Source organism: Corvus cornix, chromosome 1 (genome assembly GCF_000738735.6).
Source record: "Corvus cornix cornix isolate S_Up_H32 chromosome 1, ASM73873v5, whole genome shotgun sequence".
NCBI lineage: Eukaryota > Metazoa > Chordata > Aves > Passeriformes > Corvidae > Corvus > Corvus cornix.
Window position 1 is genome coordinate 115,260,993 of NC_046332.1, and position 18,028 is coordinate 115,279,020.

The 18,028-nt window shown below is 42.9% G+C and overlaps 1 protein-coding gene across 12 annotated transcripts in view; it reads left to right on the plus strand.

Moving 5' to 3' along the window:
• Nucleotides 1-18,028, plus strand: part of ERG (ETS transcription factor ERG) — a 136,240-nt gene that overhangs the window by 59,707 nt on the left and 58,505 nt on the right. For 4 of the 12 annotated variants that reach the window (XM_019292948.3, XM_010411239.4, XM_019292950.3 and 1 more), the window contains exon 1: nucleotides 17,467-17,599. The exons of 7 other annotated variants lie outside the window; for them this stretch is intronic. Coding sequence is in view for 2 of the 5 variants with exons in the window: in XM_010411239.4 (XP_010409541.2) it covers nucleotides 17,582-17,599 (18 nt within the window). In the remaining 3 variants the exon portion in view is untranslated. Of the gene's footprint in view, nucleotides 1-17,466; nucleotides 17,600-17,772; nucleotides 17,887-18,028 lie in introns of those variants that run through there. One more of the 12 variants, XM_019292949.3, reaches the window with a different exon arrangement.

Below are 18,028 nucleotides of genomic sequence, written 5' to 3' on the forward strand. Positions count from 1 at the left end.
GGAATTTTGCAGCATGTTTCAGAGGGACAGAGCTACAGACATTGTGAATGTGGCTTCAGGTTCAGGACTTTGCAGCAAAGGTTTTACCAACAGCAAATGAGGGAAAAGCATAATTTGTTTTGGAATTGCGTGAAGCATTTTTTTCTGCCTGAAATTAGATCTTAAACTGATATACAGACACATTATTAGAAATAACTTCATTTTCTGAGTGAAAGTTGGTGGCCCCTTTTGAAATTTGGGCAAGCCTGAACTTCATATCTGAGTAGGTGACTCCAGAAGGAGCCAGTCTGACCAGCCTGGAGCTTTCAGATAACCAGCATAAGCAGAAATATTTCCCCTGCTTAAGCTCAGCTTTAGCCTGGCAGGCCAAAAAATTTCCAAACTGACAGAAGTAGTTTAGTTTCGACACTGAGGCTGTTTTGAAATCTTCCCCTCCTCACACACACGTGCAGTTTGGCTGCTATTTATCACTTTAAATTGTTCCCTATCAAATATGAAAAGTGTTATGAGTAGCTGGGATGAAGTGCAGGCTCTGGGGAAGACAGTGATAAAACTCCCCTGGCTTTAACAGAGACAGGATTTAACCCTCACCCTCTTTTTTTTTAGCTCTCTGTATATACTTTCTGTTGGTGATGAACTGTACCACTCCTTGCTATTTTATTTTGGCAGGCTTCAGTGCTAGATAATAGCATGTGTTTTTAAAAGTCAAGTTGCTAGCTTTGTAAAAGGAAATTAAATACTCACTTCTAAGCATAATTGGTCCATTAAAAAAAAAAAAAGAGAGATAGTAGAGTCATCCAGAGGGAGATGACAAGATAAGCTGGTGAGTAGAGCTCTTAAGGCCAAGTGTTTGAATGTATTTGAACAAACTATTTAAGTTCTAAATACTGTCTTTTTTTTCTTCCATAGTTATCCATGAACATGGAGTTCTTTTCTGCATATTTGTACAGATACGTACAGATATTTGCACAGATACTATTTTTAAATATTCACACAATTCAGCAATCCATTCATAGCTTGAGCAAGCTCCAGTCTGAATTCACTGAGTTGATTTAAAAACCTCTACTCGAACTGTAGGACTGGTCAGCTCCCTGCATTTCCTGTAGTGAATTTTGTTAATGGATGATTGAAACTGTCCAAGCTGCAGGGCCAGAAACAAATCTAGAAGGGCTCATTTTCCACTGGAATCATCCTTCTGTGCAGAACTGCCACAAATAAATACTCAGTGAAAAGTCACTTGTATCCTCAGCCTCCAAAGCATCAGTCTTGCCATAATTTCATGTCAGTCACTTCAAAATGTGCCACATCAAAAACTTAAGAATATTTACTTTTTTGCAACTGTGGAGTATGTGGATTAGCCATACTTATTTTGGAAGGTTGAGGTAGCACACAAGCTGGTAATTCCTTTTCTGTATTGAGTTATAAATACAGTCACTAATTGTGCTACATTTTAAGGGAGTTTGTAGAAAATTCTCTTGAATTTTTACTAGCAGTGTTTATTGACTCTTGAAGATAAGTGATTAAAAATGAGCTTGTGGAGTGTCAGAAATGCCAAACAGTAAATATTTTAAGTATGCAAATATTTGCCTGCATTGATTAATGTATTTTGGCATCATGATAAAGCAGTAATGTTAGGAATACATTATACAAAACCATGATAATCACTGAGGTTCTGTAACATCTTTATAACCTTCCAAAATCCATCATGTGTAAGCTTTGTTAAATTAGTAGTGATGTAGTTTGGCATGTAAGCAGCTTGGGAGATTTGGATGAAAAGCATTAACCTCGGCGCTAGAGGTTTTTTGTTTGTTTGTTTTTTGAGGGTTTTTTTGTTTGTTTTTTAAGAAAAGCCACCAAAAATGTATCCACAGATTCATATATCTTAGGGGTTTTTTGTCAGGTTTCATTGCACCTGCCTTCAGACATCTGTAATGTCGGCATTTAAACTGTTTATCTGAAGCTCTTTTTAGAGAATCACAGAATCATTGAGGCGGGAAGAGCCCTTCAGCACCATCCAGTGCCACCAGCAGCACCCCAAACCCTGTCCCCAAGGGCCACATCCAGACTCCTCCTGAGCACTCCCAGAGACAGTGACTCCAGCACTCCCTGGGCAGCTCATCCCAAGGCCTCACCACTCTGGCAGGGAAAAATTGTTTCCAATCTCCACCCTGAGCCTCCCCTGGTGCCATTTGAGGCCATTTCCTCTCCTCCTTTCCCTTGGCACACGGCAGCAGAGCCCGACCCCCCCTCACTGCCCCTCCTGGCAGGGACTTGTGGGGAGCAGTGAGGTCCCCCCTGAGCCTCCTCTGCTCCAGGCTGAGCCCTCACATCTCCTTCAGCCTCTCCTCATCAGACTTGTGTTCCAGCTCCTTCCCCAGCTCCATTCCCTTCCCTGGACACGCTCCAGCCCCTCTGCATCCTTTTTCTTTTTTGAAATTAGGGAGTTTTCTCCTCCTGCAGTGAGAGGGAACCAGACATTTTTAAGGGCAAAAATAACCTCAGCAGAAAGCAGTTGCTGCAAACGACCCAGGGAACACAATTCCTACAGAATACATCCTCCTGATTCCCTGCACGGATGCTCTGGAAGTGGTTTCTCCCTGGGTTTTTGGGTGGGAGGCCTTCGGGAAGAGGGCAGGGTTGTCCCGGGGCAGTGGCCCTGGAGAAGCGGAGCTGTCCAGCACCTCCAGATCCTCAGGGCACGGCGGCTGCTCCGAGAGGGGACAGGAGAAACCCCGACCTCCCCATTCCCCCAGCAGACACTTCCCTGCTCCACAGCTGCTTCCAGCATCGCTTTTGAAGCCTCCCTGTTCGCAGGACTCGGAGGGCACCGCGCGCCCCTGACATCATCCACAAATGTTCAACACAAGTGGAGCGGGGCCGGCGGAAGCTCTGCTTTGAAAGATGCTCTCGGAAGGCTGCAGCCTTCAAAGCTGGCTCCCGAGCCCTGCCCTGTGATACACGGCCTTTGTTTTGCATAAATGTTTGTTTTAATGAGGTAGCGCAATGCAGATCATCCAAATCAAAAACATGTGATGCACCCTAGGCAAGAGAAAGGCAATAACTACACAGATTTTTGAGGAGGGCTAGTCATACCACAGGCTACCATTATAACTGAAAAAACAACAAGAATTTTAATATAGCTGTCTGGCCAAATATATTAATTTAAATTGAATGGCTTTTTTCTGATATTATAGCTGTGAGGCACAATGTTCTACTGGCAGGCATCTTCAAAACCTTTTTTAGAAGATTTGCTTCAAATTATTTCTGTGCACCAGATCTTGATGGTATGTGCATTTGGGAGTCTGACCAAAGGGGGAAGAAAAAGCTTTTGATTAAATCAATGACCTTTCCTGGAGGTTGAATGAAGTGGAGATTGTAATACAAAAAGCTACCTCCTCCAACAGTGTTTTCTTCAAAACATTTACTCTGAGCTTTCCTCCATTAACTTTGTCCTAAGTTTTTCACAAATGTTTGTGTTCTTGTGCTAGCAGGGAAATATTCTGTCTCACCAGCAAATCCTTTAAAATAAATTTTGGTCATTTCCATGATTATTTCCCCAAATAATTTGCTGGCCACCAATTTCCATTCTTTGCCAGAGAATCCTGTTGTGTTTCTTCAAAACCTGGTAAAACTGCTTTCCCTCAGCTAATTGCATCTCTTGGCAGACTAGAGACATTTTCCTGCTTGCTTGGAGAAGAAAAGTGTGATCATTTCTTAATTATTTTCTGAATTGATTTCACTTGATAAAAAATAGCATCAACTTATCCTTGCAAATATCTTTGTACTTTGTTATTATTCCATGAAGCAAAGCTCTGGGAACCCACTGAAGCTGAGAACAATGGCTTCATCCTTCCCAGGGGTTGATGTTCATAAAAGATGAATCTCACAAGGAGACCAACACCTTGTAGGATATTAGGTTGCCTATTACTAGATTAGATTACAAATCCATCACAAATTCCACCAAAAGGCGGAGGTTCAGTGACAGCTCCTGTGTAGAGCTGGCGGAGGATAAATTTTGCTTTTGTGCTCACCTGGGTGGCTTCATTTTCACTTGGGTTGGGCCCACCCACAGACAGCCCTGACACAGCTTGGAGTGGTCTCTTAGTATTTCTTCCCACACTGCCAGGGGTGGATATTGGTTCTCTGCATCCCAAGTTGTCTTCTAGAGCAAAAGAAATCTGAAGTGACCATTTAAAGAAACACATTTCTGTTTTGTTTGTTGGTTTGGGGTTTTTTTTTGGCTTGTGGATGTTTGATAGACCATAAATCAGAAAATCCTAGAATGGTTTGGGTTGGAAGGGATCTCAAAAATCATCTGGTTCCAACCCCCCTGCCATGGGCAGGGACACCTCCCACTGTCCCAGGCTGCTCCCAGCCCCAATGTCCAGCCTGGCCTTGGGCACTGCCAGGGATCCAGGGGCAGCCCCAGCTGCTCTGGGCACCCTGTGCCAGGGCCTGCCCACCCTGCCAGGGAACAATTCCTTCCTAAAAATCGCATCTAACCCTTCCTTCCTTCAGCTTAAGGCCATTCCCTCATTACTAATTCCCTAATGACTAATTCCTGTTTCCATATCAATTTCTGATGAATTTGTCTACTTACTTGAATGTTTGTCTGGATTTCCAACTCTACCATTGGTCACCAAATCTGGAGTGTTTGGAGTTTTTCTTCTGACCTATATGCACTTGATTACTTGAAGTTCAGAGTTTTGGAGGACTCAGTGCTGTGGTTCAGCTGACAAGATGGTGTTTAGTCAAAGGTTGGACTTGATCTTGCAGATTTTTTTCCCAGCCGTAATGATTCTGTGATTCCATGTCCAAGCCTGCATGGAATTTGAACATTTTCCAGAAAAAATGTTCTAATTCATAAGCCTGGCTCTTATGAAACAGAGATGGATTTTTCTTTTATCCATGCCCCCAGCTGTAATTCTCCTAGGGTTGGACCTGGAGAGGTGCTGGTGCCCCAGGACCTTGGGTCGGAGACCACTTTTCTGCTTGTCCTGCTCACTTGGGTTTTCTTCCTCATTTTCTGGAAACTTTCTGTATAATAATTAACATTTTATTAGCTCCCCATCAGAGGTTTTTGTTTCTTCCACTGATATCTTCAGTTCCATGTATTTCTGCCTGTGTTTGCCTACCGATCTTGGGTTCAGGAAGTAGCCAAAGCACGTGCTTGACTTTGAGGATAAGCTTAAAATTCACCAAATGTAGTGGGGCTTGAGCATCTGCTTAGAGTGAAATCTAAAATTAAATGTCCTTCCTGAATAAGGATGTTATCCTGAGTCAGCCCTGCATGCACTGCCTTAGAATAGACCCTGGCTGTCCCTCGAGTGTGTCAGACACGCCGGATGCTTTCAGAAGTGGTTAATCTGATGAAAGAATTCATCTCCGAGTCATAAAGAAACCACAAGTTTCCTTCACTTTCAGTCTGCTGCTTTGATATTGTTGGTCAGCAGTTCTCCTCAAAAACCATCCCCCAGTGAAGTCCCATCCCTAATGATCTGTTTTATGCAGCCTGATTTACCCACTGCCTAAAGATGTTTGTCACCCTGCTGTATCCTTTGCATTTCCTTCCTCGGATATTCTAAATGTTTGGGGAAGGAGGCTCTTTCCATGTCTTACCCAGGGAAACACCATGAGATTGAAGCCTGAAATAACACTGTGGTTAGAGCATGAATTTATGTGTATCATTTCCGTGAGGTACTTTAATGCATAAGATTAATCTTAATCTGTAGGTGTTCCAGTTTTAAAAGGGTTGAGTAACTTAAAATAAATAAATTTTTTAAAAGTGTAGGAAAAAAGGCACCCCACACAATAAGAAAACTAACCTGAGGGTGAAAATCCCTCCCATGAACCTTCACCTGTAGCAGCTGAACAGTTTGTTAAGAGCTGAACACACAAAAATCATCATTTTAATGTCAGAGTTGATTGAGTTCTTTTGTGCAGTCTTTAAATTAATAACATAAATTGCCACATATGATTTTGGATATTCACAGTGCACAAAGTTCTGTGGTTTGGTGTAGGAAGCCTTCAAAAGCAGTCTGTTTTCCAACCTTACTTGAACTAACTCATATCATCTTATTTGTTATCCCCTGCAACATTTTTTTTAAAGGACAGTTTCTGGAATGACAGCTGAGTAATGTCAGCCTTGCTGTAACTCTGTTGCATTTTTTTATATTTCTCTTAGAAGCCCAAGCCAGAAAAATACCCCACTTCTTGGCAGTTGATGAGAACCACTGACTCTGATTTTTGACTCTGCAATTACATGGTTCTGTGTCAAATAATGCATTCCAAATTCTTCCCTGGTGGAGAGAGCTGTGTGGCTGGCAGTGTCCCGATGGACTTGCTTGGACCCTGCTTGTGATGTTGGCAGATGCTTTGGTTCTGCACATGATTGGCTTTCACAAAGCCTGCACAAACAGAACCGGGAGGGAAATGCACTCCTTTATAACTTTATTCCCGTGTGCTGTTGATATTCCAATGGCAAACAAAGCTTCCCTGACGCCCAGACCTGGGGCTGCCGATGTGCAGGACCCAGGGTAGGTTTGGGATTGAAGGTTCTGGTTCAGGAAAGTGTCTGACAGAGTGTCACGTTGTAGTTCTGGTGTTGGGAATTCCTTCTGTCCCGCTTCTCACAGGAGAATTAAGGAGCAAGTGGGAGGTTGAGCTGAGGAGGGAGGTACTGGTGGTGAATCTTCTCCTGGCACTGCTGTGTTGCAAGTTCAGGGATGGAGATGATCCCAGTGTTGTGCCTGAGCATGTCCTGGGCTACTGTGGGCAAAGGACTGGGGGTTCCCTCCTTGAAAACTTTGGGAATCATCCTCTTTCCTTCCTTTGCTTTCACAAGTGTCCTGAAACCGCTTAAAAATGCCAGCTCAAGGGAATGCCTGGTGTTTTCAAAGCCTGCTGTTGTTTTTGATCAGGCCAGAGCAACCCAGCTAGTTTGTCCTGAGCTAAGAAATGTCTTCAGCTGTCCCCCAAACTACATTCTTTGGCAAATAACTACATTGCCCATAAATAAATACGGTTTCACTGAGCTGTGATGGAAGTGATGCATATGGTGAGAGGTCTTGGAAAGTCTAGAACCTTGGAGGGGAAGGAGCTCTGTGTTTGAGTGCTCGGGTGTTAAACCACCTGGCCACCCTAAATACCTGTGTTTAGTTGGCAAAACAGGCTGATCTGCTGGGAAACTCCTGAGGCAGTCCTGGCACTATCAGTAGTGTCGGCAGCTCTGGATGGAAGGTTGATCCATCTGTACAGGGGTATTTTTCAAGTGGCATTTTCCTGTATTCATGGTATGACATTTATCAGACTCATCTCTGAAAGAAGTCCATTGAAGACTATTTTCCACATCAGGCAGGAAAGTCCAGGTTTTCTGAAATTTTTCTGCACTTTTTTTACCTGCTGTTTAAATCACCTAAAACTCTGCTAAATCTCACAGGTGACTGACCCACACTGGACATACAAACCAGTGGCTTCAACCATTTGTGCCTGTGGGGTGTGAAGGAACATTCACAGGCTTAGTTACAGCTATAATGAAACATCTCATAAAAAGTGAAAATTCAAAAAAATAAGGTCCCAATCCTGCAAAACCACATCCATAAATTTGTTCCTTATATTTTATGTAGTCTTCACTGAACTCAGTGAGAACGTAGTGTTCAGTTGTGTAAAGATAAGCCAGCTGTGAGTCTTTGCAGGACTGGAGTTCATGTCTGTGGTGTTATTTTCAAACCCAAAATGAGATCATTAAAAAGAAATCCAGTGATTACAGTCACCAAGTGATACATCACAGGTACCTGCAGCGTCCTTTGTTGGACCTAGGAATGAAAAGCTATGAAATATTAACACTTAACTAAAACATAACTCTTGGTTACTTTAAGGAAAATTTTTCTACTTTTTCTTTCCTGTTCTCTTTTTTTCTTTTTTTTTTTTTTTTAAATACCAGATCTTAAAAATAAAATGACAGTGGCATGAATAACATTTTTTTCTGCCCTACCATCATGACTTATTTGCCACTTACAAACCAAAATGGTTTGGGTTGGAAGGGACCTTAAAGATCATCTCATCCCACCCCTGCCATGGGCAGGGACACCTTCCACTGTCCCAGGCTGCTCCAAGCCCCAATGTCCAAGCTGGCCTTGGACACTGTACCATGCCATAAATCAAATCCCTCCTGATGGGAGAGAATTTTCTAAAAGTCCTTGCAAGGAGTTTCAAAGATAAACCGAGACTTTTCCTTGAGTTTCAATGCTGCCAGATAGTTGTTTATTAAGTTTTATCAGAGGAACAGAGCCACTAGTGTGACCCAGGTACAGCATAGAGCACAGAAGGTGGGAGTGAAGGCTCTCATTATCAAGATTTACACAGCCTTTTAAAGATAATTTAACCAATGGTTACTAAAAGGGTACATTATTTTCACTTTTCTACCAATTATTCAGTAACACGGGCAGGAACTGCGGAATTTTCTACCCAATTATCCCAAACTACTTTTACTGCAGAACATGGAGTAATAGAAGAAGAAGAAGGTTTAGAGAACAACAACAATCCTCCATTTTGATCTTTTTTACTCTTACCTATTTACTATGAAGAGAAGCCCAAAACCTCTAAATTTTTCACCCTGTGACAATCCTACATAGTAGTCTATCACCTAATTCACACCACTGCATTTTCTAGTTCTTGTCTGATCGTTGGTAATTTTTTCCAAGGTTGGAGGTTAAAACAGTGTTGTTCAGGGGGGTAAAAACCCTTCAAAACAGGCAAAGAAATATTCTCAGCACTCTGGGTTCCCACAGCCTTGGACACTGCCAGGGATCCAGGGGCAGCCCCAGCTGCTCTGGGCACCCTGTGCCAGGGCCTGCCCACCCTCCCAGGGAACAATTCCTGCCCAATCTCCCATCCAGCCCTGCCCTCTGGCACTGGGAAGCCATTCCCTGGCTCCTGGCCCTCCATGCCTTGGGAATTGTCTCTCTCCAGCTTTCCTGCAGCTCCTTCAGGCCCTGCAAGGCCACACTGAGCTCAGCCCAAAGCTTCTCCTCTCCAGGCTGAACAATCCCAGCTCTCTCAGCCTTTCTTCATTGTCTGGGTTGTTCAGATAGAATTGTGTGTGGGATGCTGGTTACAACTTCATGGGGGAAAAGAGGATCACCCCTCCATCGAGATCCTCAAATCTGACTGGACGGACATCATGGGACAGGCTTTCCTCAAGGACATCCTGTCCAGATTTCCACTGCTCCTTTTGGGGAAATGCAGTAGAAATTTAGATACAAATATTTTAATCAGGAATCTCTTCTGTGGACCAGTCACCATCCTGCACTGTGAGAAATTCTGGGCTAATTCCAGCGTGAGTAAAATCAAGTGATTCAAAGACAGATCCAGACAGGACAATTTAAAAATCCACCTTTCAGTGAAAATAGAGATGAAGATGCAGACCCACCATGCAGGTGTCTGCCATGAAAAGTTTGACATTTTCTTGGTCCAGGCCCAAAACACAGATCTGGTCAGAATCAGTGCCCCACTCCATGGAATAACGCTGCATACAGAATTTAATTCCTGTTCTACTGGATCCCAGCTCCTTGTGAGTGGTTGTTGGGAAAGTCACGGGCCACCAAGGTAATTCAACACACATGTTGTAGCAAGTTCTTCACACATGTCTGGCAAGCCTCTCACAGTAGGAGAAGGCTTTAGGGATTCTTTCCCCAGCCTTAAATCATGCATTAAATCCTATCAATTATTGGTTCCCTCCCTGTTTCACTTCTGCCCATTTTTTGTTATTGGGCAGTACTTTATGTGCCTTGTAACATGATTTACTTAGAGCACTCCAAAACTCTGAATTTCCAGTTTGCAGAAAACTCTGATAATGTGTTATTTTGTTGAAACTTTGATCCCATTGCAGCAAAAGCAGATTTGCCACCCATGTCAGTGGAAACAGGACATCGTCTTCATTTTCGTTCATATATATTTATTTCTTAATACTATATTCTTATTTATTTCTTAAAGCACTCTGTGACCTACAAAGTGCTTTAGATGTGGGTAAAAAGGTTGTGATGATCAAGACAAATCCCAGGTCTGTAAAAGCTCTGAGTTAGATTTAACTTGGCAATTCACTATATTCAGTGGTTTTTTTTCTAAATGCCCACAGTTTTTATCCATTAAAGTAAATGAGTAGTCCCCAGGAGAAAATACTTTGGTTTATTGTTGCCAAGTCCTTTGATGTCACTGTAGTACTTTAAAGATAATAATCTCATTTTCTTATATGCTGTTGGAAATGTCTTTCTCTAGATGCACTGAGGTTCGGAAATATGGAAATCAGATCAGGTAGGACTTAACATGGAATTTCTTGTGTGTTTGGAATGGCTGGTATTTGATACCAGGCCTTACAGATCCAAGGTGATCAATATTTTTAATTTAATTTTGTAACTGTTACAAAACCATGTAGCTAAGCAGTGTTAGTTAACAGTGATTTTTCAACTTTTTTTTTCCTCACAAGGCATATGGTATTAGTGGATCTTAGAGAGACACAGAAATATCAGACAGTTACAGAAATGTGTGAATTTTATCCTTTTTGGACCACACAGCCTGGTCTTGGGAGTATTCCTGGAAGATGTAACATCACACTTCCCAAGTGCTTAATTTCTAATTATTTTTTTGAATCTTATGGCAAAATAGAGAGTTCCCCTTTGGTGGAGGGCAGCTGTCTGAGTGGAAATAGGCTGATTGACACTGAGGAAAAAGATTGACAGGGAATCCCTTGGGAATCCCTTTTTTGCTGTTTTTCAAATGTTGAACTGCACCTGAGTTCATAATTAGCATAAAGGTGTTTCACAGTGCTGAGGGTTCCTGTTTGTGTCTGCTGGAGTGGGGATGGGGTTATCCCTGAGTGTGGGCATGCACCTCAAGGTGCTCAAAGGGTGGCAGATCCCAGTTTTTAAGAATGATCTGGGTTAGCCCTGGTCTTTTGGGGTCACTGAGTTTCAAACACAGATATTCCACATCTGTTTCTTGTTCGCAGCCACTAACAAAGAAGTGCAATATTCAGAGAGTCCCAAACAACAGAATGTGAGAGGCACTTTAATAGGTTCCATTCTTGATGAAAATCTTTGAGCAGCCTCTCTAATGTGGGGTAGAAATCCAATATTCCAGACATATTTGATGTGTGCAGTGGCCATCCATCCAGGGATGGGACTTTGAAGGACACTGTCTAATAACTGCTTCAAACTATTTTATAGTTCAGTTTAAATTACCTAAAACATTTGGAAGAAAGTGAGGAAGAATGTTGGCCTTTGCCCTCACAGTTGCTTCTTTTTTCCTTGCAGAGAAGTTGCTTTCTTGAAGTATTTTGGTTTGGTGTTTTGTCTTGTTTGGGGGTTTTTTGTGTGTCCTGCGTTATCATTGTCACAACCAGCTTTAAATGAGCATCAAACATAAACTGAATAGGTTTTCATGGCAGTGCCAACTTTCAGCTGAAAATTTCAGTGTACTTAATTCATCAATTAATTAATCAATCCACACAGCACCCCTTTGGCAATTGGTGGTACAGCTGTTGGTATTTCAGAGGTGGGAAATTAAGGAAAAAAGGAACGTTTAGGTGAGATTTATCCCATATAAGCAGAGCTGTTAAAAAAATTGGGAATAGCTGTTAAAAAATTGGGAATAGCAGAGGTTCCCTTTGTAGGTAATGGAGAGAGAGAAACACTTTAAAGGTGAAATTCATCTTGTCTTTTTCAAGTAGGAGTTGTAGATGAGATTGAACAAAATTATGAATGTGGTTGTGTTGGGAATTGCAGAAATCTCGGAGAATGAGAGTAGTTCTAATGCCTACATTTAAAATCCTTGAAGTCTGATGAGGTGAATCCCCCTTCAGCAGATAGGGATTCAATTCCCTATCTGCAAACGAGTGTCAGGACTTCCCTGTTATCAAGGACATGCATTGACTGTTGAAAATAATTCCAGTGTCATCTAAACAGAGCTTCTGTTTCATTTCCCAGTTTTGTGGTGTTTGTTTTATGTAGAGACTATAGCTGGTCTCCAGAAAAGGTGGGCAAACAGTGGTGTAGCCACCAAAAATATTTTGGCTGGTAAAATCTTAAGTAGCTTGGGTCACAGGTAAGAGTTGGTAAATGAAGTACTTTGATTTTCACTTTGAAAACTTCCAGCATTTCTTTTCTGTAAAGCTTTTTCCATGGGAAAACAACCCATTCTTGACTGCTCTTGTTCTGTGAAGTAATGTTAAATAAAAAAGGTCTCCCCAAATCAGGTTCTCTCACAAGTTTTCAACTCTGGCAGTGAGTGAATTCATTGTGAGAGGAAGGAAGGCGGGGATGGGGGGAAGAGTCATGAAGGAATTAATTGTCCAAATGCTTTGGAGCAGCTGAAGGGAAGCAAAAGCGGGAATGCACTAAGGACAACCGGCCCTGAGTGCAGAACTGATGGTGGGTGTCAGGGCAGCAGGAAAAAATCCTTTACCTGGCTCTGTTAAAGTATTCTCTTAACTGAAAGGTGTCAGTGCTGCCTTGGGGAAGAGCTGCTCACCGCCTGGTGTGGAGGATGCTCCTTTCCAGGGGCAGGGAGCACCATCTAGTGACCACAGGGCTGCCCACAGGGCAGGGAACAGGGAAAGGCGTGAGTGAGGACGCTTCCCTGCTCCTCCTCTGTGCTGCAAGGCCTGGCAGGCAGGGAATTGAGAGGTACAAAAGCTTGGAAGCAGCACTGGAGCAGAGGATGTTTTTTGTGGGATGCAAGTTTTGTTGTCCCTGTGATCAGGTAGCGATAATTATTTTAATTACATGGCTTTATGGACTGCTGGCTTCCATGTGGTATTTGGATTTTGGGGAATGCAAGTGCCTGACTCCCCTCACTGTGCCTTCCACCTGGAGCTGACCTCCACGTGTCCAGCCATGGGTCAGTGGGCGTGAGCCCATCCCAGAACTGGATCCCGTTTTTCCCAGCATGGAGTTTGTCCTCTGCCCTCAGACCTAGTTCCGCATCAGAGCCACTCAGGCATGGAAGGAAGAGGTCCCTGCATCAGCCCCAAAGGCACAAGAGTCCCAGAGTCAGGGGACCAGGGGGTCTGGGGAGCAGTGCCCATCATCCCTGAACTGCTGATCCTGCAGCTCCTCAGGCACGTTGTGGAATTCCATTCTCTCCTGAGCCCTGTTTGTGCCACTGCTGAAAGCATAATTGTGAGACTTTTCCTTGTGGTGATGGGAGATTTTACCCCTCTGTGAGCAGATTTACTGGTACTTTCTTCAGAGCCAGTGAAATACAGGGACTTAAAGGGAGACAGTCCAGCTGAAGAGCTTGGTGAGAGTGTACTTGACCCTTGCACACCAAACTGGGCATGGCCAAACTGGTGTTGGGAGCTGCATTTAAGCAAAGTGCTGAATTTCTTTGAGAGGATTGATACCATTGTGTCTTCGCATGGCATGAAGTAGCCCTAATTTGCTTGGATTTCTTCAAGTCTGCTTCCAAAAAGTGCAGTGCAAATTCTTTTATTGTGCTGCAGTTCTTCTGATTTGTAGCCTGGTTCTACCTAGAAGAGAACCTCCTTTTTACCTGGAATGTTGGCAAGAGGAACAAAACTCACTCTCCTCTGTTGTCTTTTCTTTTAATACCCACATCTGGAGACACAAGGGTGACTGCGTCTCCAGTTTGCCAATTATTTACCCAGAGATGTTTGTACAGTTCAAGGGATGAAGTTCACATTATCACCATTGCAGAGTGTGCCTCTAATCTCTTGGTCAGCCCAGAGTTCTTGGTTTACCTCCCACACAGCAAGAAGGATTACAGATCTATTTACATAGGGAATATTGCAATGTATTTCCTTCATATTTCATAGAATCCCAGAGTGGTTTGGGTTGGAAGGGATCTTAAAGATCTTCTAATTTCTAGCCCTGCCATGGGCAGGGACACCTTCCACTGTCCCAGGCTGCTCCAAGCCCCAATGTCCAGCCTGGCCTTGGACACTGCCAGGGATCCAGGGGCAGCCCCAGCTGCTCTGGGCACCCTGTGCCAGGGCCTGCCCACCCTGCCAGGGAACAATTCCTGCCCAATGTCCCATCTGACCCTACTCTCAGTTTGAAGCCATCTCCCCTTGTCCTGTCACTCCATGCCTGTGTGACAAGTCCCTCTCACCTGAACACACGTAAAACACATTTTAGGTGTTTAGGTGGGTATGTATATACTGAGCATATTTCTAGTGCATCCTAGAAAGGATACAACAAGCAAAACAACTCGTTTTTATTTGGAATTTCATCTTCTTCCTTTAGGACCCAGTTCTAAGCACTTCTTTTGCATGGTCAGACCAAATCTTCAGGTCTGTCCAGGACCCTGTTGGTTTAAGCAGGCTTAGATCAGCATGGAGCGGATCCTTCATCTCCAGTTTAGAAAGATCTTCTCTAAAGAGGGAACTCTTGAGTCCTAGAAGTAGAAAGCACTTCAGGCAGAGTTTAAGGGTGTTCAGGAAAGAGTTTAAGCCCAGCTGTAACTCTAAAGCATGTGCAACCCCCCTGCTTTGATCAAGATGCTTAAGCACATGTTCAGTGTTAACCCGCTGGGGAATTTTGCTGCTCAGTAGTTTCCAGATGCAGGCTGAAGGTAGAAGAATATTCCAGCAGAAAGGACCCAGGACAAATTTGGGTGACAAGTTTGAGAGAGGGGAGCATTTGGTATGGATTTTTAATACTTGTTTTGGTGTCTTTATTCTGTTTGTTGACAAAGTTTTTCAAACTCACAGAGCATTGTTTCAGACAATAACACAGTTGCCTAACATAATAAAAACCTTTTTTCTTTCTTTTTAACCTTAAAAAAAAATAAAAAAAGAGAAAAATAGTAAAAATGTTTGTACTCTTTTTCTTTTGCAACTGGATGATGGTGATTTGATAACCCAATATTTTCCTTGCCTCACAATACCAAGGCTCTGCTTGCAATTGGATCGGCATCAGCGTAAGCACTCAGAAATCTGCCTGTGGGTATTAGTTTGAAAGTCAAATAAACTTCACTGGATTCTTTGGCACAGAATGTGTGCCAGTTTAAAATGGCAAAATCCTTACTGGGCTGTGGGCTCTGTAAAACTTATACAATAATAATAGAGCTCAGCAGTGCCTTATGCTTCCAAAATCCCTGTGTAAACCAAGAGGAGGTTTGTGTATATGGAGGTGGGATGGAGAAGAATAATTACTAAAACCTGCTTGTGAATGAATTTGTTAGATCCTCTCCGCTGGGGAGCTGGAGCTGGAGCAACCTCTCGATATATTGGAGGAAAAACCAAAATACCAGGGGCTTAACTGGAGTGGAAGTCACCCAACTGAAACATTATACAATGCTTTGAAATTTCAAGAGAAAGGTTCTAATCTTTTGGCTGTCTTGCTCATTGTTTGGAGATGAAAAGGGAGGAAATCAACATCCCCATGAAATACAATTACTATAAATTGCTTTCTTTTCATACTGTTCATAATGAAAATAGGAAAGTTACCTACTCTGCAGGAGCACTGTAATTTGGTGGATGTAGACTGCAAGAGCACATTCAGCAGTGTAACACTGCATTTCTATATGAACCAATTAATGGAGAATATAAAATATTGTATGGCAGTCTGCTGACTCCAAACTGCTCCAAAGCGACCAAAAATCATCTTTACAGTGGAAGAAACCAGAGCTCCTTAAAGTGAATTCTAAAATTGAGCTGATCTTGTGCAGGGAGTTGATCCTGTGTCTCAAAGGTTGGATTTGATGGTCTTGGAGCTCTTTCCCACCTTAGTGGTTCTGTTTGTCACTGTTGCATCCAGGGATTCCCAACTCTGTGGTCCCCATGGGACACCTGGAAATGAGATTTTCCTGGGACCTGGTAATGGCTGAGCCATTCCCATGAGCAGGAGAGGGTGGATGAGCCTTTGCTCTGCCCTGCTTTGGGGGAGATGGAGCAGCACCTGCAGGACAAGTGCCTGAGGGACTCTGTCTGCACCTCTGGAAAAGTTCATTTCACCTTTTTTGGGTCAGGATAGGAGGGGAAAAGTGAACTGGGACTCTGGGCTGTCTTTGTGTGGAAAAACTGTGTGTTGAATGCCAGCAGTCACCACCAGCTACAGAACAACACTCCCATTTCCTTTTTTTTTTCCTAAGTAGCAGGAGAAGGCAGCGTTGGGAGAGGGTGAGGTCATCTGCTTCCACTAAATAATGCTGCAACAAGCCATTCACTATTTCTTGTTCTTTTTGCCATACCAGAGTCCCTGGTCAGAGGGCAGGACCTTAGTACAGCTGGAATTATCTTCCAGGCAACCTGTCCAACATGGTTGGGTGTTGTCATAGGGAGCAGTGAGAAATTACAAACCTGTTAAGAGTAGGACCAGCTTTTTAAAATTGGTTTCTAAAGAATAAATAAATTCCGGCATGTTCTGATTTTTCCTTCCACTTTTAAGGATTCTATTTTCAAGCTTTTCTCTTCAGGCTGAAAGCTCGGAATCTCTTGACACCAGGAATTGTATCTTTTATGAAAACATAGAACGTTGTGAGGCTCCTAAGTGTGAAAGGGTTGTGCCAGCCCTGGATCCTGAGTGGAATACCCTGGCTGGCACTGTGGAAGCACTTTGCCTTTCCTATATATATATATTTTTTTTTTTAAGTTCAGTTCTTTTATACAAAGGCCTGGGACAGGGACTGTGTTTTGTTTGCACAGCTGGGAGTTCTGGGGTGCTCCATGACAGCCAAGTGCTCCAAAAGGACAAATAAAAATACAACACTGAATAAAAAATGGCCATTACACTCTAACCAGGAAAGGAATCACCAGTGAAACCATCTCAGCTCCATGCATGGATAGAGCTGTGAATTAAGGGAAGAACATGGAAGATTTAAGACTGTTTATGGCATTCAGGCATCTGCTTTTGAAGTTTTATGTCTTTTTGTGACTTACTCTCCTCAGTAAGAAAGAGACATCAAAAAGAAATTATTATCTCCAACCTATTTGCTTCTTCTTTAAGGAAAAAAAAAGTGCTAAATCAGATAGGCTGGAAAGTGTCAATAGCTCAGGAATGCAGGAATGAGGTTAATGGACAAATATAGACGTGGTGTAAGCAGGGCCAGACTTCATTAACATATTTGGAGTTACACCCATTTATACCCAGCCTGGCTTTGGCCCTGGATCAGCAATTCCCCAGTGAACAGCCTGCATCAAACCACTGCTGAATTTGGCCCATTGCATCTGACATCTGCATCCTGCCCCGAAGTGGCCTGTCACACTTACTGCACATCAGCTCACACCTGCCCAGGCGGCCACGGGCAATTGACTTTCTTGTTTAAAAAAAACCAAAAAATACAAACCCAACAAAAAAAAAATTTAAAAAAAATTTAGTCACATATCATCAAGAAAAACAACATTGTTTTAGGACTCTTATCTCTTCACTCCCAAATATCCTGTTTCTTCGAGCTGCAGTAGCCAGGACCAATAGAAACCTCTTCCTGCCATTGGCTGACTTCATTTCCCAGAGTTAGCACAATCTCATCCGCTCTAAACAACCTCATCAAAACTTCTTTCTGGTCAGAGCGAAGCAATAATTATTATTAGCAATTATTAGCGATCAATAATCTTGATCACATTATGGCAAGCACTATTAAGGTAAGGAGGGGGTACCTTTTTTTGTTGGAATTTTTTTTTCACTGGCGTGTTCTTTGGTTTCCTTTATCAACCTAGATAAGTTAGAATTGGGCAACACCCCCACTGCCACAATAGAGGACAACAAGATTTCCTTTGTACTGCCTAGTAAATTTCCTTTTTCCTACTCCAACCATCCGCAAGGCTTAAAAACTTCAAACTCGGAAAAAAAATTGGGTTTTTTAAATTCACTGTTCAGTGGTGTGGATTGCATAGGCGAAGCCCTTTTGTGAGAGCTTCTGAAATTTCTTGTAGGTATCCCTCAGACAACTTGGATGTGTTTGTGGACTGCCATGAGGGGAGAGGGTGTGCACTGGAAGGAAAAACCGGGTTCCTAAGAGCGCTAAACTTTTGGATACTTTGAACTGTTTCTCTTGCGGATGGGGACACAAA